The sequence below is a fragment of the Phoca vitulina genome, unplaced genomic scaffold, assembly GCF_004348235.1.
Source record: "Phoca vitulina isolate PV1807 unplaced genomic scaffold, GSC_HSeal_1.0 scaffold11, whole genome shotgun sequence".
NCBI lineage: Eukaryota > Metazoa > Chordata > Mammalia > Carnivora > Phocidae > Phoca > Phoca vitulina.
Window position 1 is genome coordinate 17723924 of NW_022589714.1, and position 19267 is coordinate 17743190.

Sequence of the window (19267 nt, forward strand, 5' to 3'; positions counted from 1 at the left end):
CTCTCCTAAACAATTCATCCCAAAGGCTGCAGTTAAAAATCATGCTCACTCACCACTGTGGCTGTTATTTTTTCCCTCTCTAACAGTTTCTCAATTATGCGCAATGTCATTTCATTCTGACTCTTACCACAGTCTATTCTTAGTTCTTTTGTCCTCTCTTTTCCTGCCTATCTAGATCAGTCCAGCCAAGCCCCTCTTTATCCTCAGCCACACAGTCCCATGATATCTAGAGCAACCTCTTCCCTTTCAACTCACAACTGCATTTCTCTTAGTCAAACATTTGACTTATTACAATGCTATTGTAACAGCTTTGTAGGGTGACGGCTGGTGGCTATGCTTGTAATGATCTGGGCATGACATATAGAGAAACTGAATCACTCTGTTGTACACCTGAAACTAATGTGAACTTGTGTGTCAACTACACTCTTATTAAAAAGATCAGACCTATTTTAGTGAAGAATGTCATCTCCATTAATTATTCGTTTTCATTTATCTGTGTTCAATATACTTTTTAAACTTTGCATTAGAGAAAAGCAAAAAAAAGAAACAATAAATATCCAAGTATTTACACATGCGATCTGCCCTCCAGAATCTTGCAACAAAAATAACTTCACATGTAAGATTTCACCCTTCAAAATCAAATATTTATTTTACAACATAAAAGGAAATAATGTTGATCTCATATGATAATCATAAAAATATGTCTAATCATAGAAAAACAGCAAGTCATTTGTTCCAGCTCTTCAAAAATATTTTAATCATGCAAAATCAAGATAATGTACTCTAACATAATGCTAAAATATTAACCAAGATGAAGTGGCTTTTGTTCATTTTACAGGATATTTGGCAATAGTTTTTAAAAATAATTACTCTAAAGGAACTCTAAATATATTATTTCAGAAACAATATTTTAAAATATAGCAGTAAGCAACAGAAACTATTGTTCTTTATACATTTGTGGCATAACACTGCCATACAAGTTATAGAATTATAAAATAAGTGTTTCATAGTACCATACAGATCCAGAAACTGGTTACAACTCCTACCACACACACATGGTATTGGTACTAACAGACATGCACAGCATCCTGTAATTCATACTGCAGTAGAATACAGAGCACAGAGAAGAACCGGTGGCTGCTGGACAGCGAGAGCTTACGTGGGAAGTAAAACACACAGCTTTTTCAGAATCCTACCCATTTTCCTGAAATACTTAACATACAAAGGACACAGTAGTTTCCAAAGTGAAAATAGTGCCAGGACCCAGTTGGCCATCTATCTTCTTAGGTAATACTAATGAAAGGCCAATAGCTTATTTAGGAAAAGTGAGTCAATGGTCTTTTTATAAGAATGAAAAAAAAAAACCACGTATCAAATGATAAGCTAATGCTTTGCTCTCATCTCTTAATTGTAACGCCGCACAATTAATATGCCGTCAACTCTTTTATGGGAGATGGTTACTTCATTTCTAGACAACCTTATTACTGAATCTTATCTCAGCCAGTCCCTCAGTTTAATTTCTGGTTAGTAAAACCACCAACTATTGAAACACACTGGCAAAGAAATTAAACTTAGTATCTGATTATTTGCCTACTTCTATCTACTGAAAGGTTTCAGTCTACTGTGGAGTAGGCAGAAATCATGGTTCAGATGAGAGTATTAATGGGATTCTGTTTGCACACCAATCCCTAACCTCCTAGGCACAAATAACATAGAGCTAATTCTGAAATCATATCCCCACCATAAAGCTTTTACAGATCATTCCTCATCTGCTCCCAACAATTCCGTCACTTGTACAAACACATCATTGGTTATATCTTTATTTCTGTGGTAAGTTTCTTGTTACTGTTTCTAATCTTTTGTTCCATTTGTGTTTTCCTTTTCTTCACCTGAAACTAAATCTCTTAGCACTGAAAAAAATAATGCCCATTTGACCAATGAGTACAGAACTTGAACATTTCTTAGGACCAAGATTATTATATAACTAATCTCTCTGTAATGTAACTGTAAATTGTTCCATAAACTCTGCTATAATTTAAAAAGTAAACTGTTCCATAAACTCTGCTATAATTTAAAAATGAAAATATGATAAACTTCATAGCTTAAATATATTTTCATAAGGTTTCTGATTTTTTTTTTTAACAAGGTCTTTCAGCGTAACAAGTAGGCATCAATGTCTTTTCCCTTTCAGTTCATTTTTAAAATACACTGAGTCATTTTATAAAAACTTTTTAATATTTACCTATGAAAGAACAACTCAAAAGAATTTTTGATTGAAGAACTGGGAGGAGGGGTGGGCAGAAATGGTATTTCAATGTTTCCCAAGATAAAGATTCAGCTACAATTTACATAGCAGGTGTCTAATTGCTCACAATTTCCTAAACAACTACAAAAGGGTAGCAAATTATAACAGATATTTTGTGAAAATTGATACCTATTAAAATTGTGTATGGGGTCCAAGGCAATCCACCTTCTTCAGAAGTCAGGGATAATGGGGCTCAACACCCTCATGATTCAGAGGAAGCTCTGAGGACCCATCATGCCTTTGGAGAGACTGGAACCCAGTGTCGGCTCCACTTGACCAAGATGCCCGCCCACCTGATTCTTAGTCCCCATTCTCAACTCTACTTCCAGGCATAGTTTGAGCCATAAAACAAAGCACTTAATTGTATCCTCCATATGAAAACTTTAATTCAAGCAACAAACATATTAAGAAGCGATTTCCCCACAAATAACTAAAACAATAATTCTCAACAGATCAGGAAAAGAGCAGATGACAAAAAATATTCTAATCTAGGAAAAAAAGCAAAAACAGTGCTTTTTAAATGTTTCTAATAAGAAAATTAATTTCAGATTCCTCTAACCATTTACTGGAATTAAACTTTTAAATAAGCCTCTAATAGAATTCCATTTTCTGCATCCATCTGCAGCTGAGAGTAAAATACAGATAAATATTGCTTGTAGTAACTGAGAAATGTTTAAAATGAAAATCATAGCATGTAGCAAAATCAAGGAAGAGCATAAATAAATGTACCAATGTAGTTAATCTTTCTTACCATAGACACTTTTTGTCAAATATAACACATTGTTGAACACTGTGGCAAGTACACTTCCTTATGAACTAATGCTATTGTCACAAAGGGAAATTTCTCCAAAATGAAAAAGCACCAAGGTAAATTCATTAAAATAACTGATATTCATGGTTTGAAAAGTTCCTCATGACAAGATTTTACAATGGAGTAAAAATTTAAACTTCTCAATGAAAACCATTTACATTAGTTAAGGCACATCTGGACACCTCCAGGCATTCATATTTATAACTATATTATTATTAACTTCAGTAATAAGGGATTTCTAAAAACACAGCCTGTCCCTGAACACAATCTGCTGGGTGGGCTGGATAACTAGAACAGGGAAGGAGGCAGGCTAGTACTCATTGTCACCCTAGAGATTACCCACACAAATCTGTTCATGTCATAAACACTACAGAATTCAAAGCTGAAAGAAGCCAAAATATGTAACTCCTAATTTTCTAGATCCTACATTGACTCTGATTGACCCATACTATGATGACTACCTGTCATCATTCTCTACAACCATACCTGCATTTGAAATAATTCTAGCAATTCTAACTCCAGCCTACCTTATATTTAACACATATACCGCAAAAGACAAAGGGGAATTCTCTAAGTGGGAAACAAATTAGAAGTCTTCAAAACCATTCCTATAACAAAGGATCCCCACTCAGCCCAAATAGACATGGGAGACCCATAGACGAAACTACATTCAAGTAAGATCAAGAATGTCCTTCTTTGGTTAGGAAATAAAACTTCTAGAAGAACCTCAATTATAGAAAGACAAAAACCTGGTTGATTTACTCAATAGAGTATAAACTCAATCATAATTCTATTTTAAACTTGGGAAATTTAACTGTAAACAATTAACCAAATAGTCTCTATCAGTTCAACCAGTTTTTGACCACTCGATATGGAAATTTACCTACTAAAATGGTTTTTTAAAGAGCAACTCAGATAGAACTTTGCACTGTTTTTCCTTTTTCGCCAGATCATATTTTCACTCAGATTAAAGCATAAAAGCTAGAAGCAAAGTAGGTAATTCTATACAACAAAATATGAAGCATAATGAAAACGATGGTTGTTAAGTGACATTTTCATATACTTGTATTTTTAATACTTCGCAAAAAAAATCTTGGAACTTCTCTAGTAACTCCTGAGTTATACATTTTATTTTCTACTTGAAGCTGAAAAAAAAGTAGTCTCAAAACCAAAATTCAAAATAATTTTTGAACTGAGAATTAGACCTGATTAGAGAAAGCAGACACATTTTCACTTCTATTATGATTCTTTTGAGTTTCTTATGAAATTAAGCATGAAACTGTATAATGATACAATATTCTTAATGTTATAAACTTTTTCTCTACTGTACAGAAATATATCTTATAATTATATATCACTTTACAGTATTTCAAAATACTTTCACATATATTATCTCCTTAGAGATATGAAAGCACAAAATATTAGAAATGTACTAGACTAACCAAGCGATATAACATCTATTTGCCATGAAATGCAATTTAATATTTTATCAATAGCCAATGTTTATATCCTCGCGGTCCAAGGTACAACAATAAAGTCTATATATTTGCAAAGATTCAATAATGTTTCTAGCTATTTGGCCATGCTTCACCGCATTTTTAAAACAGCTTCTCAATAAATTTCTGCAAGCATATGGTAGTTTTTAAAAATACAAAACATCACAGTCAAACCCAGAGGGCTGTTTCATATCTAAGACCCACATAAATACATATCTATAGATCTTAGTTAAAAAACTATTAATTGTACAAAGTATTCTTTATAGAAAAAAAATTCCAGACACTCATAATTTTTATTTGCCGAAGGAATGACATCCCCTCACTTGTTCTCCACTGAAGAATTCTCTCATAAATTATTTGCAGATTAAATAGAGGAATCATACTATTACATCTGAATATGGATCTTAAAAATGACATAGTGGGAAAAGGCCCCTGTTATAAATGGAAGCCAGGCAGTTTTCCCTTGAGACTAAATATTCTCAAATTAATTGGCACAATCTAATCAAAACCCTAATTAGGAATAATATTCTAAAAGTTAAATTGTTGAATGAAATGTTTTTACTTGTAGGGGCTCTGATATACTACAGTTTCCAAGTCATTTCAGATTATATCCATTTATTTTAGTCTCTGTCCACTGTTTTTTAATATTTTAATATCTGGTCACAAATTTTTAATATTATACACTTAGAAAGCAGTCTGACCACTTTATCATGTATTCAAAATTGGTAAGATATTTTGAATTAATCATGTTCCTACAGTTCGGTTCAATGTGACAACCACTCTCACTGTCTAACCCTGGAAAACTGTTTATTAGCTCTATGGGGACATTGCTACAAGCACCACATTAGAGGGTCCATACAAAAAAGAAATTGAAATGCAAAAGCAGAATTGTTTCCCCAAATCTTTATGCTCACTTCACAAAACAATAGAAAGCAAAAAATGGGATATTATGGGAAGCAAAAATAAGAAAACGCTCCAAATTAATTGGAGTATGATAAACAACTTGGTTATAATATTCATATTTAAAAAGTCAAGTTTGAGCAACTGTGATGTTTCATGTAAACTTCAAAGCAATAAAGTATTTCTAAAGGCATACTGTTCATATAGTCTCTAGAAATCCTCTGCCGGAAATCCCCTGATCATAAAGGTAACAGAAGATGGTATGATATGACTAACAAATAGGACACAGTAAAAATTCTTGGGGGGTTAAATGAATCTAAAAGCCCAAGAGATACACAAGAGCCAATTCCGCTCCACAAATGAAAGTGAAATTTTTTTCTATTAATTGCTTTAACTGTATTTGTATGTATGCTTTGAAGTTCCCACCACAGCATTTCTGATTATTTTCGGATTTGTAATATTAATTAGTAATAGTAGTACAGGAAATAAAATTACTTGCTCTTAATGTATCAACACATTAAGGGCTTGCTAAACCGAAGGATATGGAATTTTAAATCTATTCTCAATTTCAAGGTTTGACAACTTAAGAGACACATCAAATTGTTTTCTTTTTTAAAGATACTCTGGACTAAGCACTCTTATTAATTTCATAGCCCACGGAACACTGAGATAGTCAAGGATTTAGGGACCACTGCCTTGTTGCCAGTGTAAGAAGCATGCTGTTTAAAAATAGTAATTTCTTTCCTTATTTTTTAATTCTTTAGTCATTTGCATTCAGAAACAAGCACCAAATTTATATAGAACAGCCATAAAAGCAAAATCCTTTTCTTGGACTTTTGCATCAAAATTGGTTCTTAAGCATCTAACATAGAAAAACATTTTTATTATTTAAAAAAAAAGCAAATTCTTGGTTATCGTACAGTTGAAAGTGCCCCCTCTGTTCCACTTAAATTTCAGTACAGGGGATCACTTGAACGTACTCTAGAAAAGTACATGCTGGCTGACAAAGATGGCAAATGAGGGCAAGTGCAGAGAGACGGAAAGAGGAAAGGACAGTGGGGCCAAGAAATGGGCTGGGAGATGATCGCTCCCCAAGAACACAAATTTCACGTACCAGAATTTAAAAATAAGCATGTGGAGGTGTTGCAGTGACGAGTCCAAATTACTTTCCGAAAAAGTCTGAAACGACCACATTTGTTTTTCCAGCTTAAGAAATAAATCCATAAATTGGGCAAAAGCATGGCAACAGAATGAAATTTATCCTCTTGCTTTTTATTCGTGTAGACTGGCATCTCCCAAAGAATTTATTTGATATATCAAATACTACATGATTATTTCTAGATACATTGAAAATAATTTAAAAGCAATTACTATGGACAGAATTTGAAAAGTCACACCCTAAAAGCATTACAGAATACATTCCTTTATTGGGTCTTGCTTAAAACTTCTTACTAAAGATTAAATTCATTGTCATCCAAAATGAAAAACCAACAACAAAACGTTGACAACAGAAATCACAAATAGATGGCTAAAATTCGCAATGTGACCCTCCGTTCTTCAGGAGACCTTGCAGGGTTCTTCCCCCCTGCTTACCTACGCTGGGGTGTGCGTTCTCGGGTAATTTCACTGTAATTGTCCTTCACCGGGGGAACCTGCAGGTCCAGGATCTTCACAGTCTTTGTTAGGAGTTTCACCTTCTTCCTCGGTCTCAGGGGGAGCTGCACTCTCCCTCCTCTCTGTGGGATTGGTGCCTGTTTTTTCCGGGTCAGAATTTTCGGCCTTACCGTCCTCTGTGTTTCCCGGCTTGGTAGCTTCACTGCTGGGCTCGGCGCCTGGCCGGTCTGTCTCCTCTCCAGGCCCTCCAGGTGCTGCCTTTTTTTCTTCCGCCGTTTTGCTATTTAAATGAACAGCTGAGGAGGAATTTTTGGAGTCCTTGGATTTTTTGTGCATAGAAGTTTGACTGATATGACCAGAGGCGGGAGGGGCAGGCATTTTCTGGGCTTTGCTTCCTTCTGACTGTTCTTTCCTCGGCGGCCCCCAGATAAAATTCTCTGAAGGCGTGTAATGTTTCTGGGCGAACCGTAGGAGCTTTCTCCTCTCTCTCCTGTCTCTAATCGTATAAACAAAATACTCCAGAGCACTCTGTTTAATATTGGGAATAGTATTTTCCACAAGAGCTTCATGAAGAATAAATTTTACAAGAGGAGATTTAAAACTTTCATATCCAAGCTCACCGAGGCTTTTAAGAATACGAGTGATTCGTAAATAGTTGTGCTGGGACCTGAAAGAGAGGATTGAATAAAATGTTGGGGGGGGTGTGGAAATCAGGTGCAGGAAAGCAGGGGAAAGAAAAGTACTGGAAAAATATTTTTTAACTGAACAATGACTTTACTGAAAGTCGTATTAGACACCATGGGAAGAATAAATCAGACGTTATTAATACCTTATACTTCAATGTAATGCCAATCTATGTGAAATTCAAATATATAATATAAATTCCCCTTGTTGCTTTAGTTCTGCATATTTGAAAAATATTTAGATCTAAAATTGATTCCCACTGATGTTGAATTGTTGTTTATTAAGTATACACTGAGGATGTGATCTCCTGGAGCATTTATTTGCAACAACACCAACTGTATTGTGCCCACCACAGGTAACTGGTACCAAACATAAATGCAACATTAGCCATCAGCTGAAGGTATGATTCACAGTGTCAGCAAAATCCACCATTTTAGCCAACTTACAAGGAAAGCAGCAAAAACCACTCTACCTTGCTAGAACAATCTGACAAAGGATGCAAAACTGACTTCTTTAGCGGAACATAGTTAGGAGCATGGGCTTTGGAGTCACACCTGAGTTCGCACCATGGCTTTACCACCCACAGCTATGTGAAGATACGGTATCTCTCTCTGACTGAGTATCCTCATCTGTAAAATAGGGGAAATGGCCCATCTTACTGGACTGTTATAAGAATCAAAATGAGTTGAGACATATGCAGGGCATGTAGAATTCAAAAAATACTAGATACTATTTAAAATTCACATTGTTATTGTTATTATTTAAATACGGTACTAAGGGCCACCTCTATGTACCTCTCCCAACTTAATCACCTAATTGTCTTCCATCCGTGGCCTCTCTCTCCTTTTTCCCCAATCGGAGTATTTTAAATTTTGCTTCTAATGGCATGGACTCCAAAGAAGCCTTTTTCCCCAAATTGCACAAACTTCTTCTCTGTCCCCAAAGTAAGGCCTTTATCAGGTGAAGGCTTTCCAAGCCTCCATCTCTCACAATTCATAATATCTCTGCCCTACAACACCGGGCTCTAGTTGCCTTATTACAAATACCTGGCTGCATCCACAAGGCTTCTTCAGCTGCACGTATTAATCATGGATCATCAACAGCCCAGGTATTTGTTTACCCTATACTGATACACAACCGTAACCACCACTTATTTCTAACTTCCTAAAACCTGTTTTATACACCGGACATTGAACTTTATACAAGCAATGCATATACCTGCTTTGGTTTCACTTACGAAGAGCTAGCAAATTATTCGGGAAAAGTGAAGAAGGATGCTGAATTACCTGAGGGACAGAAGGGGATGGTTCCACAGCCTTACATTTTAATAGGAAAGCTTATCTGGACAAAACAAAAACCTTTATGATTCAGGCTAGCCAAATCTTGGAAAAGACAAGTCCAGCAGTTTCATCATCCCTGTTCTTCTGGATGTTTACCACGAAAGTATTATCCTCATATTCGACTCTTTGAGGCCAAAGGGTAAAACATAGCAGGTATGTTTGTGTCTTACGAATCTGTATTTTTTAACAGTTAGGAAGTAAGAGTCTTCTAAGACAACATGAATTTGAATGAGGTTAAGACCATGTGCCATTAGCAGCAGAGCTGACTTAGTGTTAGGTTAGTATGGAGTTTCTCTTCTCCAAAAACTTAGTGATAAAATCCTTGAGCAACATCTGCTTCATAAATCTGAGAAGGAGATGTATGGAAAAGTGGGGGGAATATTTTTCTTTAAAAATCCCAAAGATGAGTTACCTGATCCAACAAAATTTACTCTATTGCAACCAGCTCAACTGCACATATCCAGTCTTAGATGAATGGCCAAGATGAAAGTTCTGTACACATGTATCTGTATCTATATACTCTCCGATTTAAAATACTGATGTAACAGTAGAAAAGGACAAACACTTGGGTTGAAGAGAATGAAAATGAGGATTATGGAACAGAAGTATACAAGAGAGAAATTGAGTGCTTCAGTATGATTTGAAATAAATATGACAAATAAAGACAAAATGGAAGAGAAGAGAACAGCTAAAACCCTCCTAATGTTATCAGCGGTCTTTGGGGTTGCACAGCAGATAAAAGAGAAGCTGGGCTTCCCGACAGAAGTAAGGGTGGTAAATAGGACCACAGGTGTCGGGAAGACCAGGTAGGTGAAGAGAGAACACAAAGCAAGAACCAGGAGGTAGAAAATAAAAGTGAGAAGCAATTCCAGAGTCTAAAGTATGGCTCCATAATCTAAGGTGATTACAAATAAAACTGGAAATACATCTGAGTGGTTGGTCTATATATTTGTACTCCCGTGTTTCAAAATATTTCACTTTTTTTAGTCATGGTCACTTGTTCACTGAACGTTACTTCATTTCACTTTCATTCAATACTTTTTTGGCTGCTGGGCTACTATAAATATATTGAGTTTCCTGCCTACTCTAAGAAACTCAAGATGTCACACAGATTAAAACACAAATAAAAGCTCTGTGCAATACCCAGGGAAAGGAAAACGAGAGACAGTGGGCGGTAGAAAGAAAAGGATCTGAATGGGGCGAGGGAATGTGATGGTTAATTCAGGCTCCCTTCCCCTGACCCAAGCCAGGAGATCATTTTAATTAAAACTTTCAGAAGGGTTCTGTTTCCAGCTATCAGTTAGAGGATCTGAAAATAAAACCCCAGGGAGAATTTAAACTGGCAAACGTCTTTTGTTCATTGTTTGTTCGTTCAACAAACACTTACTAAATAAGACTGCTATTCCAAGAAGTTGGAGACGGTGATTCTCTAAAATGATAGTCATGCTGCCGTCCTTCATGTCAGTAGGCTACTTGCATATAGCTTTCGTTGACAGTATGTCAGAAATGCTTAGAAACTCTGTCCAGAGACAGCTACCCACATTGCTTGGGCAGAGGTATATATGCTTCTGTTGTAAGTGCCCTATATAAATCAAATTTAACTTGAGTTATGAGTTAATGGGTCTTCTAGTCAGGATCATAAAGCTTTATGCCCATATCTTCAGTGTTTTAGTATAAGCTACCATTTTAATAGTGTTGACTGTGACTAATAAAGTAAAAAGAAGGCTTAAACATTAATACTTATACTCATTTTAGGAAAGCAAGATGAAAGTTCTAGAAAAATACCAAAAAATTCAGTTAACTGATGCTCAAAACTGTTGGGCAAAGAAAAATTTCTTAGGTTACTTTTTTTCTTGGTACTTGCCCAGCTCAGCTAATCATAATGTGCTAAAAAAAAAAAAAAAATGCTTTAAAGTTGTTGGTTTTATGGTCCAGCATTCATAAGTCACCCTATAATTAAAAAGAAAAAAAATCAGTTTGCATACAAAGAAAACAATAAGAAAAATAAACTTTGGCTATAAGTATTAATGAAAGTTATAAATATCCAGGCAAAAGAATACAGCAAATCAATTCCAAATAAACCATGTTAAATTTTCTTCACAGGTTTTAGGATTTAGTAAGCAAAAGTGGGCTTTTGTTTTTTACCTAAATAATGAAAATTCTAATTTTCCCTCTTTTTTAGAAATGTACAGGCACATCTCAGTCTTATAAAATGATTTTTATATGTCATAGGCCTAATTTATGGATTTAATCTAACAAGGTACCATGCTCGACGAACAGACTGTGCTGAAAGAAGCTCACAACCTAGCAGAGGGGATGTGGAAAACTATACAAGAAATAAGTATAAATGCCAAGAACCATGGTATAAAGAGGGAGAGAGGCCACACTTGGCCTGGGCAGTAGACAGATTTCAGGAAGAAACAGCTCTGAAGAGGAATGGCTTTATTCCTACCTGCAATTTCATTCTTTCTTGTTGTTTTGTTGTGCTTTAGAACATAGAACAAGGAATAAAATGCATTTCAGACTAGCTTTTGAATTCAAATTCCTGGGTCCATCTACCAGTTGTTCCTATGTTCCATAGAGAATTCCAACCCAGAAAAAATAACATGCTGGCCCCTGATGCACTGCGGGGGCTTTACTTACTCATTCAGATGCTGAAACCTTTCCTGCCAGTTAACGGCCCGAGCAACATTTCCAGTTTTATCAACCAGTTTTATTCCAAAAAATTCTAACATCATCTTATAAGCCAGGAGGAATCTTTTAATTGCTTCTTTTGTTTTTTTGAATTCCTAGGGGGGGGGAAAAAGTCAGCTGAAATGATTCGGTAGTTACTAGGACAATAAAATAGCAATACTATCTGGCCATCTCCTATAAAATGAAATGAGCTTGCATTACCTCAATTTCATATGTAGTTAATTCTTTAGCATAAAAGTTCAAGCCTTGTTCTCTCAGAGGGAAAAGCCTATTTTTTAGAAAAATAAATATTAATGTTATCTGGAAAACATACATGATTAAATAGACACGGTTCAAGATACAGAAATGTTAACTGACCATTGAATATAAGTGTGGTTGTGCTCCAGCTTTTCATAATCTCCTTTCCACTTATTTAGAACTTCTTCAATGTAAACACCTAAGTAGTAAATATTTAGAAAATGAGCCAGACATTTAAGACATTGTTGAAGGCACTTTCACATTTAACCACTTAATCTTTATATTAAAACCTCTGACATTTAGTAATAGCACACAAAAATTATGCCAAGATGAATACCCTATGCCATATGCTCAGTTATGTAATAGGCCTAATTTTTCAAAACTCAGTGACACCTCAAGTCACAGAAAGTTCTATCAGACAGGGTTACTCTAAAGCAGTTGACAAACTATGCCATTTGTTTTAGAAATAAAGTTTTATTGGAACACAGCCATGCACATTGCAACAGAGACTACATGGCCCACACGGCTGAAAATATTTACTATCTGGCCCTGGACAGAAAAAGTTTGCCAACCCCTGCCCTAGATGGTCCTAAGTTCTTTATTTTATTTATTTATTTTTTTAGTTCTTTAAATACAAGATGGGATCAAAATGAAATGTAGCCCAGGGAAAAAGAAAGGAATAAAAGAAAGGTGAGAGAACAGAAAGAGAGGGAGAAAAGCATGAAAAAGGAGAAGGAAAGAGAGGAAGGAAAAACAGAAGAAAAAGGACCCATTTTACACACAGTATACATCGTCCAGCTTAATCTTCACAGAACTCTCCCAAGCCAGTGCTACCATCCCCATTTTACTAATGAGGACATTGTATGATTTATTCAAAGTCACACACTAACAAAAGAATAAATCTAGGAGTAGAATATAGGTCTTTCTGGTTCCAAAAACTAAGCCCTCTTTACCACATCCTACTGTTTCCCCATAAGAACTTATTACAGCTGACCCTTGAACAACATTGAGTTTGAACTTTTTTGGTAAGAATACAGTACATAATGCCTATCACATACAAAATATATGTTAATCAACTATTTATGCCACTGGTAAAGCTTCCAGTCAACAGGAGGCTATTAGCAGTTAAGTTTTGGGGCAGTCAAAAGTTACACATGGATTTCTGACTGCACAGGGGTTAGGGCCCGTTGCCCCTACACCGTTCAAGGGCCAATTGTAGAACAAAACCGTCCTGCTTCTCTAATTCTGTCTAGGTCCGCACATTTGACTATGTGGCCATTTAGTCAATTTTACAGAAAAAAACACAACATATTTCTCTAAACATAATTGATCTCATTCTTGTTTCCACCACAGATCACCAGTTTGTAGTAGAAGTCTACTCTTGGAAGGTTGAGTAAAAAGTTGTTTTTGAATCATCCTGTTGGCCCTATCAGCATTTTAAAACCATTTACCCCATGATTTCCCTTCCCACTACCCCTCCTCCTGCTTAATAATTAAAATACATCATTGCAGGCTTATGCTTATTGGCAAGTGTTTGTGTGTGTGGAGGGGGGAAGGATATGTGCACGTGTACACATACTGGGGAGGAAATTGGGTGAGTTTATGTAATTTATATAATAAACTAGAATAACATTTTATGTGACCTTAGATAAAACTCCTGACCCCTACCAACCCTATAAGATTTCAAAATAGATTTTGTGGTAAAGATTACAAAAAATTAATGCAGTGCTTGAAGTTATTACTTTAAATTACTACCTCAAAAATAAATTCACTACTAGAAATAGAAAAATAATTCAGTTACATACTGTCATGCTCAATGTTTTTAATATTTAAAGGCATTCCTTTAGGTAAATTTTATTAAATTCAAGTTAGAGTCAAATTAATCTATCATCGCATTTCTTCAAAAGGTTTTCTTGTCCCAGGTCCTAAAAAAAACCCTAATAATTTAATTAATATTATTTTAATTAGTAAATAAAGTGGTGTGTTTCTATCATTAGTAAATACAACAGAGCATTTTTATCCAGATGTTTCCTCCTAAATCAGAGCAGATTTTGGGGACACAATCTGGCCATTGCAACAATGTTCTTAAGTCCAAACTCCCAACTGTCATATCTCTCCGTACACAGTAGAGGAATTCCTCCTCCCAGCACTCCACCTAGCCTTCAGACAGCCTTCATCCAGTTAGTTCACCAAAGAATGTAGTCCTGCTACTTGGAAAGCTTTGCAATCTATGACCCTCATTCCCTGACTCACATGGCTGTGGATATGGCTCAGTTTCCACTAAGAACAAAGAGCAGAAGCCAGGGCCATCTGGTCACCTCACAGAGATAAGGGCGAGAAGGAGAGACGCCAACTTGGCTGGTTTGACCTAGATAAAATTAGGATGCCCATCATGAACCACAGCATGGTGCCTCAGTGAAATATGCGTATTACCATAGTGGATGCATCCTCTCCCTATAGAGAGAGAATCTTAGAAAAGATCCGATGAGGGCAGTTTTGTACAGTTGTGAAGGAGGAGGCAGTTTATTTGGCAGAGTTGAATGGAGATCTACTGTCTCTGGAGTTCCCTTCCCAGGATATTGGAAAACTGAACTGGGACTGCTGGAGCTCCCTGACCCCTGATTCTGAAAATCAACAGGAAAGATAATTCTAATATAAACATTACTTTTCAATTATGTTCTAAATAATTTGGGGGTATGGTGTGGTGAAAGGAATACTTAACTCTGGATCCTAGACCCAACTCTACAGTCGAGTGATCAGACAAGTCAGTCGTTCAAGCTTTAAAACCCAGTAACCTCATCTTTAAAATGAGGAAGATTAATTTGATTTCCTCTAAAGTTTCTTAGTAATCTAATATCTATGATTCTGTAAATTTATCTTATCTCTTTGCCTCTCACAGAAGTGGCCCCCACTTTCTTTAATATAATAGCCACCATGAACAAGTGGTGGGAAGGTATTGCTAATTCACAGTTATTCCTCCAGAAATTGCCAAGTGGATGTTCACAACTCTAGAGTCTAGGATTTTGGGGACACATTAGACTACAGACCAAAGTAAAGCCAGTCAATGAACAAATGCATTAAAAAGGTACTGACCACAGAATATACAAAGAACAACTAGGTATATGTTATTATTTAAAGTTTGCTTTTTACCAGGATAGCAGATTACTCACCATCTGGCTTAAATGGAATTTTATTCTTATAAAAACGAAGATTGCTCAAGTCATTTTGATATCGGATATCTTTGAAGTTCTGCTAAAGGAAAAAAATAAGTCAATCTCCAGCATATGGACATATAAAAAAGGCACAGGACTCTTCTTGCATGTTTGCTTACTAGCACCACAAAATAAGAAAAACAGAAGGGAAATATTTTACATTTTAGAAAAAACATTCTATACTCTTACTGGGTACTGATGTCGATATTTGTACAGATCCCTCGCAGCATAAAAGCTTCTCTTTGGTTTGGCAGTTGCTTCAGTGGCATCACCACCCTAAAATAAAAAGTGAAATTCCATTTACATGGTGAAGGAAGATAATCTGAGAAATTTCTAGAACACTTAAAATAATGAACATCTGTAAGAAAAGCCTGAAAGGTAATAAGCTGTTCAGAATAATGACAATATTAGAATTTTTTTTTTAATTACTCAACTTTTTATTAAGGAGAGTTTATAACTTACTCCACAGCAGGCATAGTATTATAGTAAGCCCTGAGTACTCATCACTCAGTCCCAACAACCACGAGGCCATGGTTAACCTTGTTCCATCCAGAGCTCTAGAAACTTTCTTTTAATGATGCCTACTAGCAACATTTTTTGGCCTTCTATTTGCCTGATTTGAACCCAATAACATTTGTCCTAAGGTATTTTACTGAATAAAAAAACTTTATTATTCACCAAGAACCTATAGAGGCCAAATGTTCTAGATCAATATTCATCAGATATAGAACTCAAAATGAATTTAAGACATTTACTTTACCAGAGGTCACACAAGTGATTCTATGACAAAATTTATTTTAGAATACATAATACTAAAAAATTGTTAAGATAATAAATCAATTCTACAAAGAAAATTGTCATTAACTTTGCAACATTTAGCTGTACTTAGAAGGAAAATAAAACTTATGAAATGATTTGCAACGACGTGGATAGAACTGGAGGGTATTATGCTGAGTGAAATAAGTCAATCAGAGAAAGACATGTATCATATGATCTCACTGATATGAGGAATTCTTAATCTCAGGAAACAAACTGAGGGTTGCTGGAGTGGTGGGGGTGGGAGGGATGGGGTGCCTGGGGTAATAGACACTGGGGAGGGTATGGGCTATGGTGAGCGCTGTGAATTGTGTAAGACTGTTGAATCACAGACCTGTACCTCTGAAACAAATAATACATTATATGTTAAAAAAAAAAGAAGATAGCAGGAGGGGAAGAATGAAGGGGGGGAAATCGGAGGGGGAGATGAACCATGAGAGACTATGGACTCTGAGAAACAAACTGAGGGTTCTAGAGTGGAGGGGGGTGGAGGGATGGGTTAGCCTGGTGATGGGTATTAAAGAGGGCACGTACTGAATGGAGCACTGGGTGTTATACGCAAACAATGAATCATAGAACACTACATCAAAAACTAATGATGTAATGTATGGTAATTAACATAACATAATAAAAAAAAAGAAAGGGGGATTTTTAAAACAAACTAAATAGCTTTCTAAACTCCATCCTTCATAGCACCATAACAAGTACACAGAGGCATGAATAATCTGTGAATCCAGTGATAACACAAGGTGACATAAATCAGCAAATTTAAGACATATATACACAAAGTAGTAAAAGCTCTCAAATGAACTTCAGATTGTAGTAACTTATATGTGGTAGTTTATTCATATTATTTAAATTCTAAAAATTCTCACCACCATGAATAATTTTTAAAATGTAAGATATGGGTCAATGTAATCAGTTTCAATTCTCTAACTATACGTACTATTAGAATGTATAAGGAAATGCTTTGTGTCCCGCGTCATGCAGAAGGACAATAAGTCAGATGACAATGAGGAAAGAGAAGACATAGTTTAGGTCTGAATGTTCATTAAGAGCTTCACCCCCCTCCCAATCCCTTTCTCATCATCCTCCACCCCCATCTGTGTTGACAGATTAGCATCCTCCAAGCAGTTTTCGCACATTTTTGAAGTGGTATGATTCTCACTATTACTACAAGTATAGAGATACTTACTTTAACACCAAATTCTCTGATGTTTAACATTAGCTACTCTGTCATGTTATATAAGCAAGGAAAAGCTTAAATTCTGGTCCTTGCCACACGTTTCAAAATAGCTCTGCCTAGCAAGTTTCTGAATCTATTTAGCCTGAGCTACAACCATATGAATCATCATCCTACATTTGTATAGAAAGCACTTTTCCATTTACAAAGCACTTACATGTATATTATTTCATTTGATTCTTATGACACACACCTGGATGGCAGTTATTAGTGTTTCCAGCTTAGAAACAAGGTAACCCAGGCTTAGAGAAGTTGAACAAGGCCCCAGAGCTCAGTGAGAGCACAGGAACTGGAATCCCAGGCTTGGGGCTACAAGTCCAACTAATTAGGCATGAATCCATTTCAGCTCCACTAAAAGTGAAGGAGCATGATAGGAACCTTGGTAAAATGTCAACAGCCCAAGCCTTGGGTTGTCTTAACTCTGCTACTTATTTGTGAGGCCTTAAGCCAACCACTTAACTGAATCTTAGTTTTATCTTCTGTGAAACAGAGATAATGACTCATGCCCCTACCTATTTCCCAGGATTATCATGAGAATGACTGCATCCTCCAACCTCTAAATGTACCAACCTGCAAGCATCTGACCTTGTTCCTCCAACTTCTGCTCCTTTTGGATTCCCTATCCTGTGCCTTTCACCTGCTCAGCCAAGGATTTTTTTCCTTAATATATTGTTCCTATTTCCTGCATCATCAAAATTTCTCTCTCTTCTGGATCATTCCCCTCAGCAGACAAACATGCTGTAATATCACTAATCTTAATACAAACATACACAACATTCCTTGACCAAATCCCCCCTCAAATACGGATCCATAGCTCTGCTCCCTATTATAGGAAAATATCACCAAAGAATTGTGCATACCCCCGTCTTCTCCTCCTCTTCTCCGGTGACCCACCACAATGAGGCTTTCATCCTCAGCATTCCATCTAAATGGCTTTTTCAACATCACTAAGAAATCTCCATTTTCACCAAACCATGTCTCAGTGCTCAACTCAGGCAACTTCCCAGCAGCACTGGCCAGTTAAATGTTGTCTCCCTCCTTCCTGAAACACTGTCAGGTGCCACACCTCTCCTGGTTTCTTCCTATCTCATTGGTTGCCCCTTGTCAGCCTTCTCTTTGGCTCCTCCTCCCCTTCATATGTTCTAAATTGAGGAGTGCCCAGGATTTAGTTCTTATTCGTCATCACTCCTTAATGACCACATATCTCCCAGGACTTTGTACACCACCATTCTTAGAAGCTGATGATTGCAGTCCTGGACTAAGGCTCCATCCATAGATATGTTAGGAATTCCACTTAGATGTCTAATAGGATATAAAATTCAAGAGAATTCTTGATTTAAGCTCTGATGATGCTTTTTCCCTGGACTTGCCCATCAAGTAAGATGGCACCATCATTTGTCAAATATTCACTTGAACTAGGAATGAAGGCAATGAAGGATGTGAGAAGTAGTCATGACTGGGATATATTCTAAAGGTAGCTCTAGCAGTACTTGCAAATGACTATGGGGAGAGGCAACAAATGGAGTTGAGAGTCAAAAAGCAACATTAAAAAGATTTTTTTAAGGAAGTGAAATGGTGACACTAACAAGAAAAATAAATCATTAAAGGGGAAAAGGGAGGGCTGCTGTGGTCTACCATTTTCTGGGGTCACAATTAACAGACTGAAACATTAATTATCAAATTGTTTTATACAGATGGACCTAGTTAGCTGGATTGAATCTAAGCTGGTGTTTTTTGATATCCCAAACTTCTCTGAGAAGTTCTTAATTGGGAGACAAGATAAAGGGAAACTGGCATACAGCCTCTAATACTTTGGCGGGGGGGGGGGGGGGGGGGGGGGGGGGGGGGGGGGGGGGCAAGCATGAAAAAAAACCACGACAAAACCAGCAGGAAAGGGGGAAGAAGAAAGGCAAAA

At 36.4% G+C, this 19267-nt stretch overlaps 1 protein-coding gene across 3 annotated transcripts in view; it reads right to left on the minus strand.

The window, feature by feature from the left end:
- Positions 1-733: 733 nt before the first annotated feature.
- OGFRL1 (opioid growth factor receptor like 1) overlaps positions 734-19267 on the minus strand; it is a 20662-nt gene continuing 2128 nt past the window's right edge. The window contains exons 1-7 of one of the 3 annotated variants that reach the window (XM_032409520.1): positions 18213-19090; positions 15483-15569; positions 15252-15333; positions 12202-12280; positions 12046-12112; positions 11794-11939; positions 734-7793 (exon numbers count right to left, since the gene is read on the minus strand). In XM_032409520.1, coding sequence (XP_032265411.1) covers positions 7136-7793; positions 11794-11939; positions 12046-12112; positions 12202-12280; positions 15252-15333; positions 15483-15569; positions 18213-18272 — 1179 coding nt within the window. In that variant the 5' untranslated portion in view covers positions 18273-19090 and the 3' untranslated portion in view covers positions 734-7135. Of the gene's footprint in view, positions 7794-11793; positions 11940-12045; positions 12113-12201; positions 12281-15251; positions 15334-15482; positions 15570-18212; positions 19091-19267 lie in introns of those variants that run through there. The other 2 variants (XM_032409519.1, XM_032409518.1) reach the window with 2 other exon arrangements.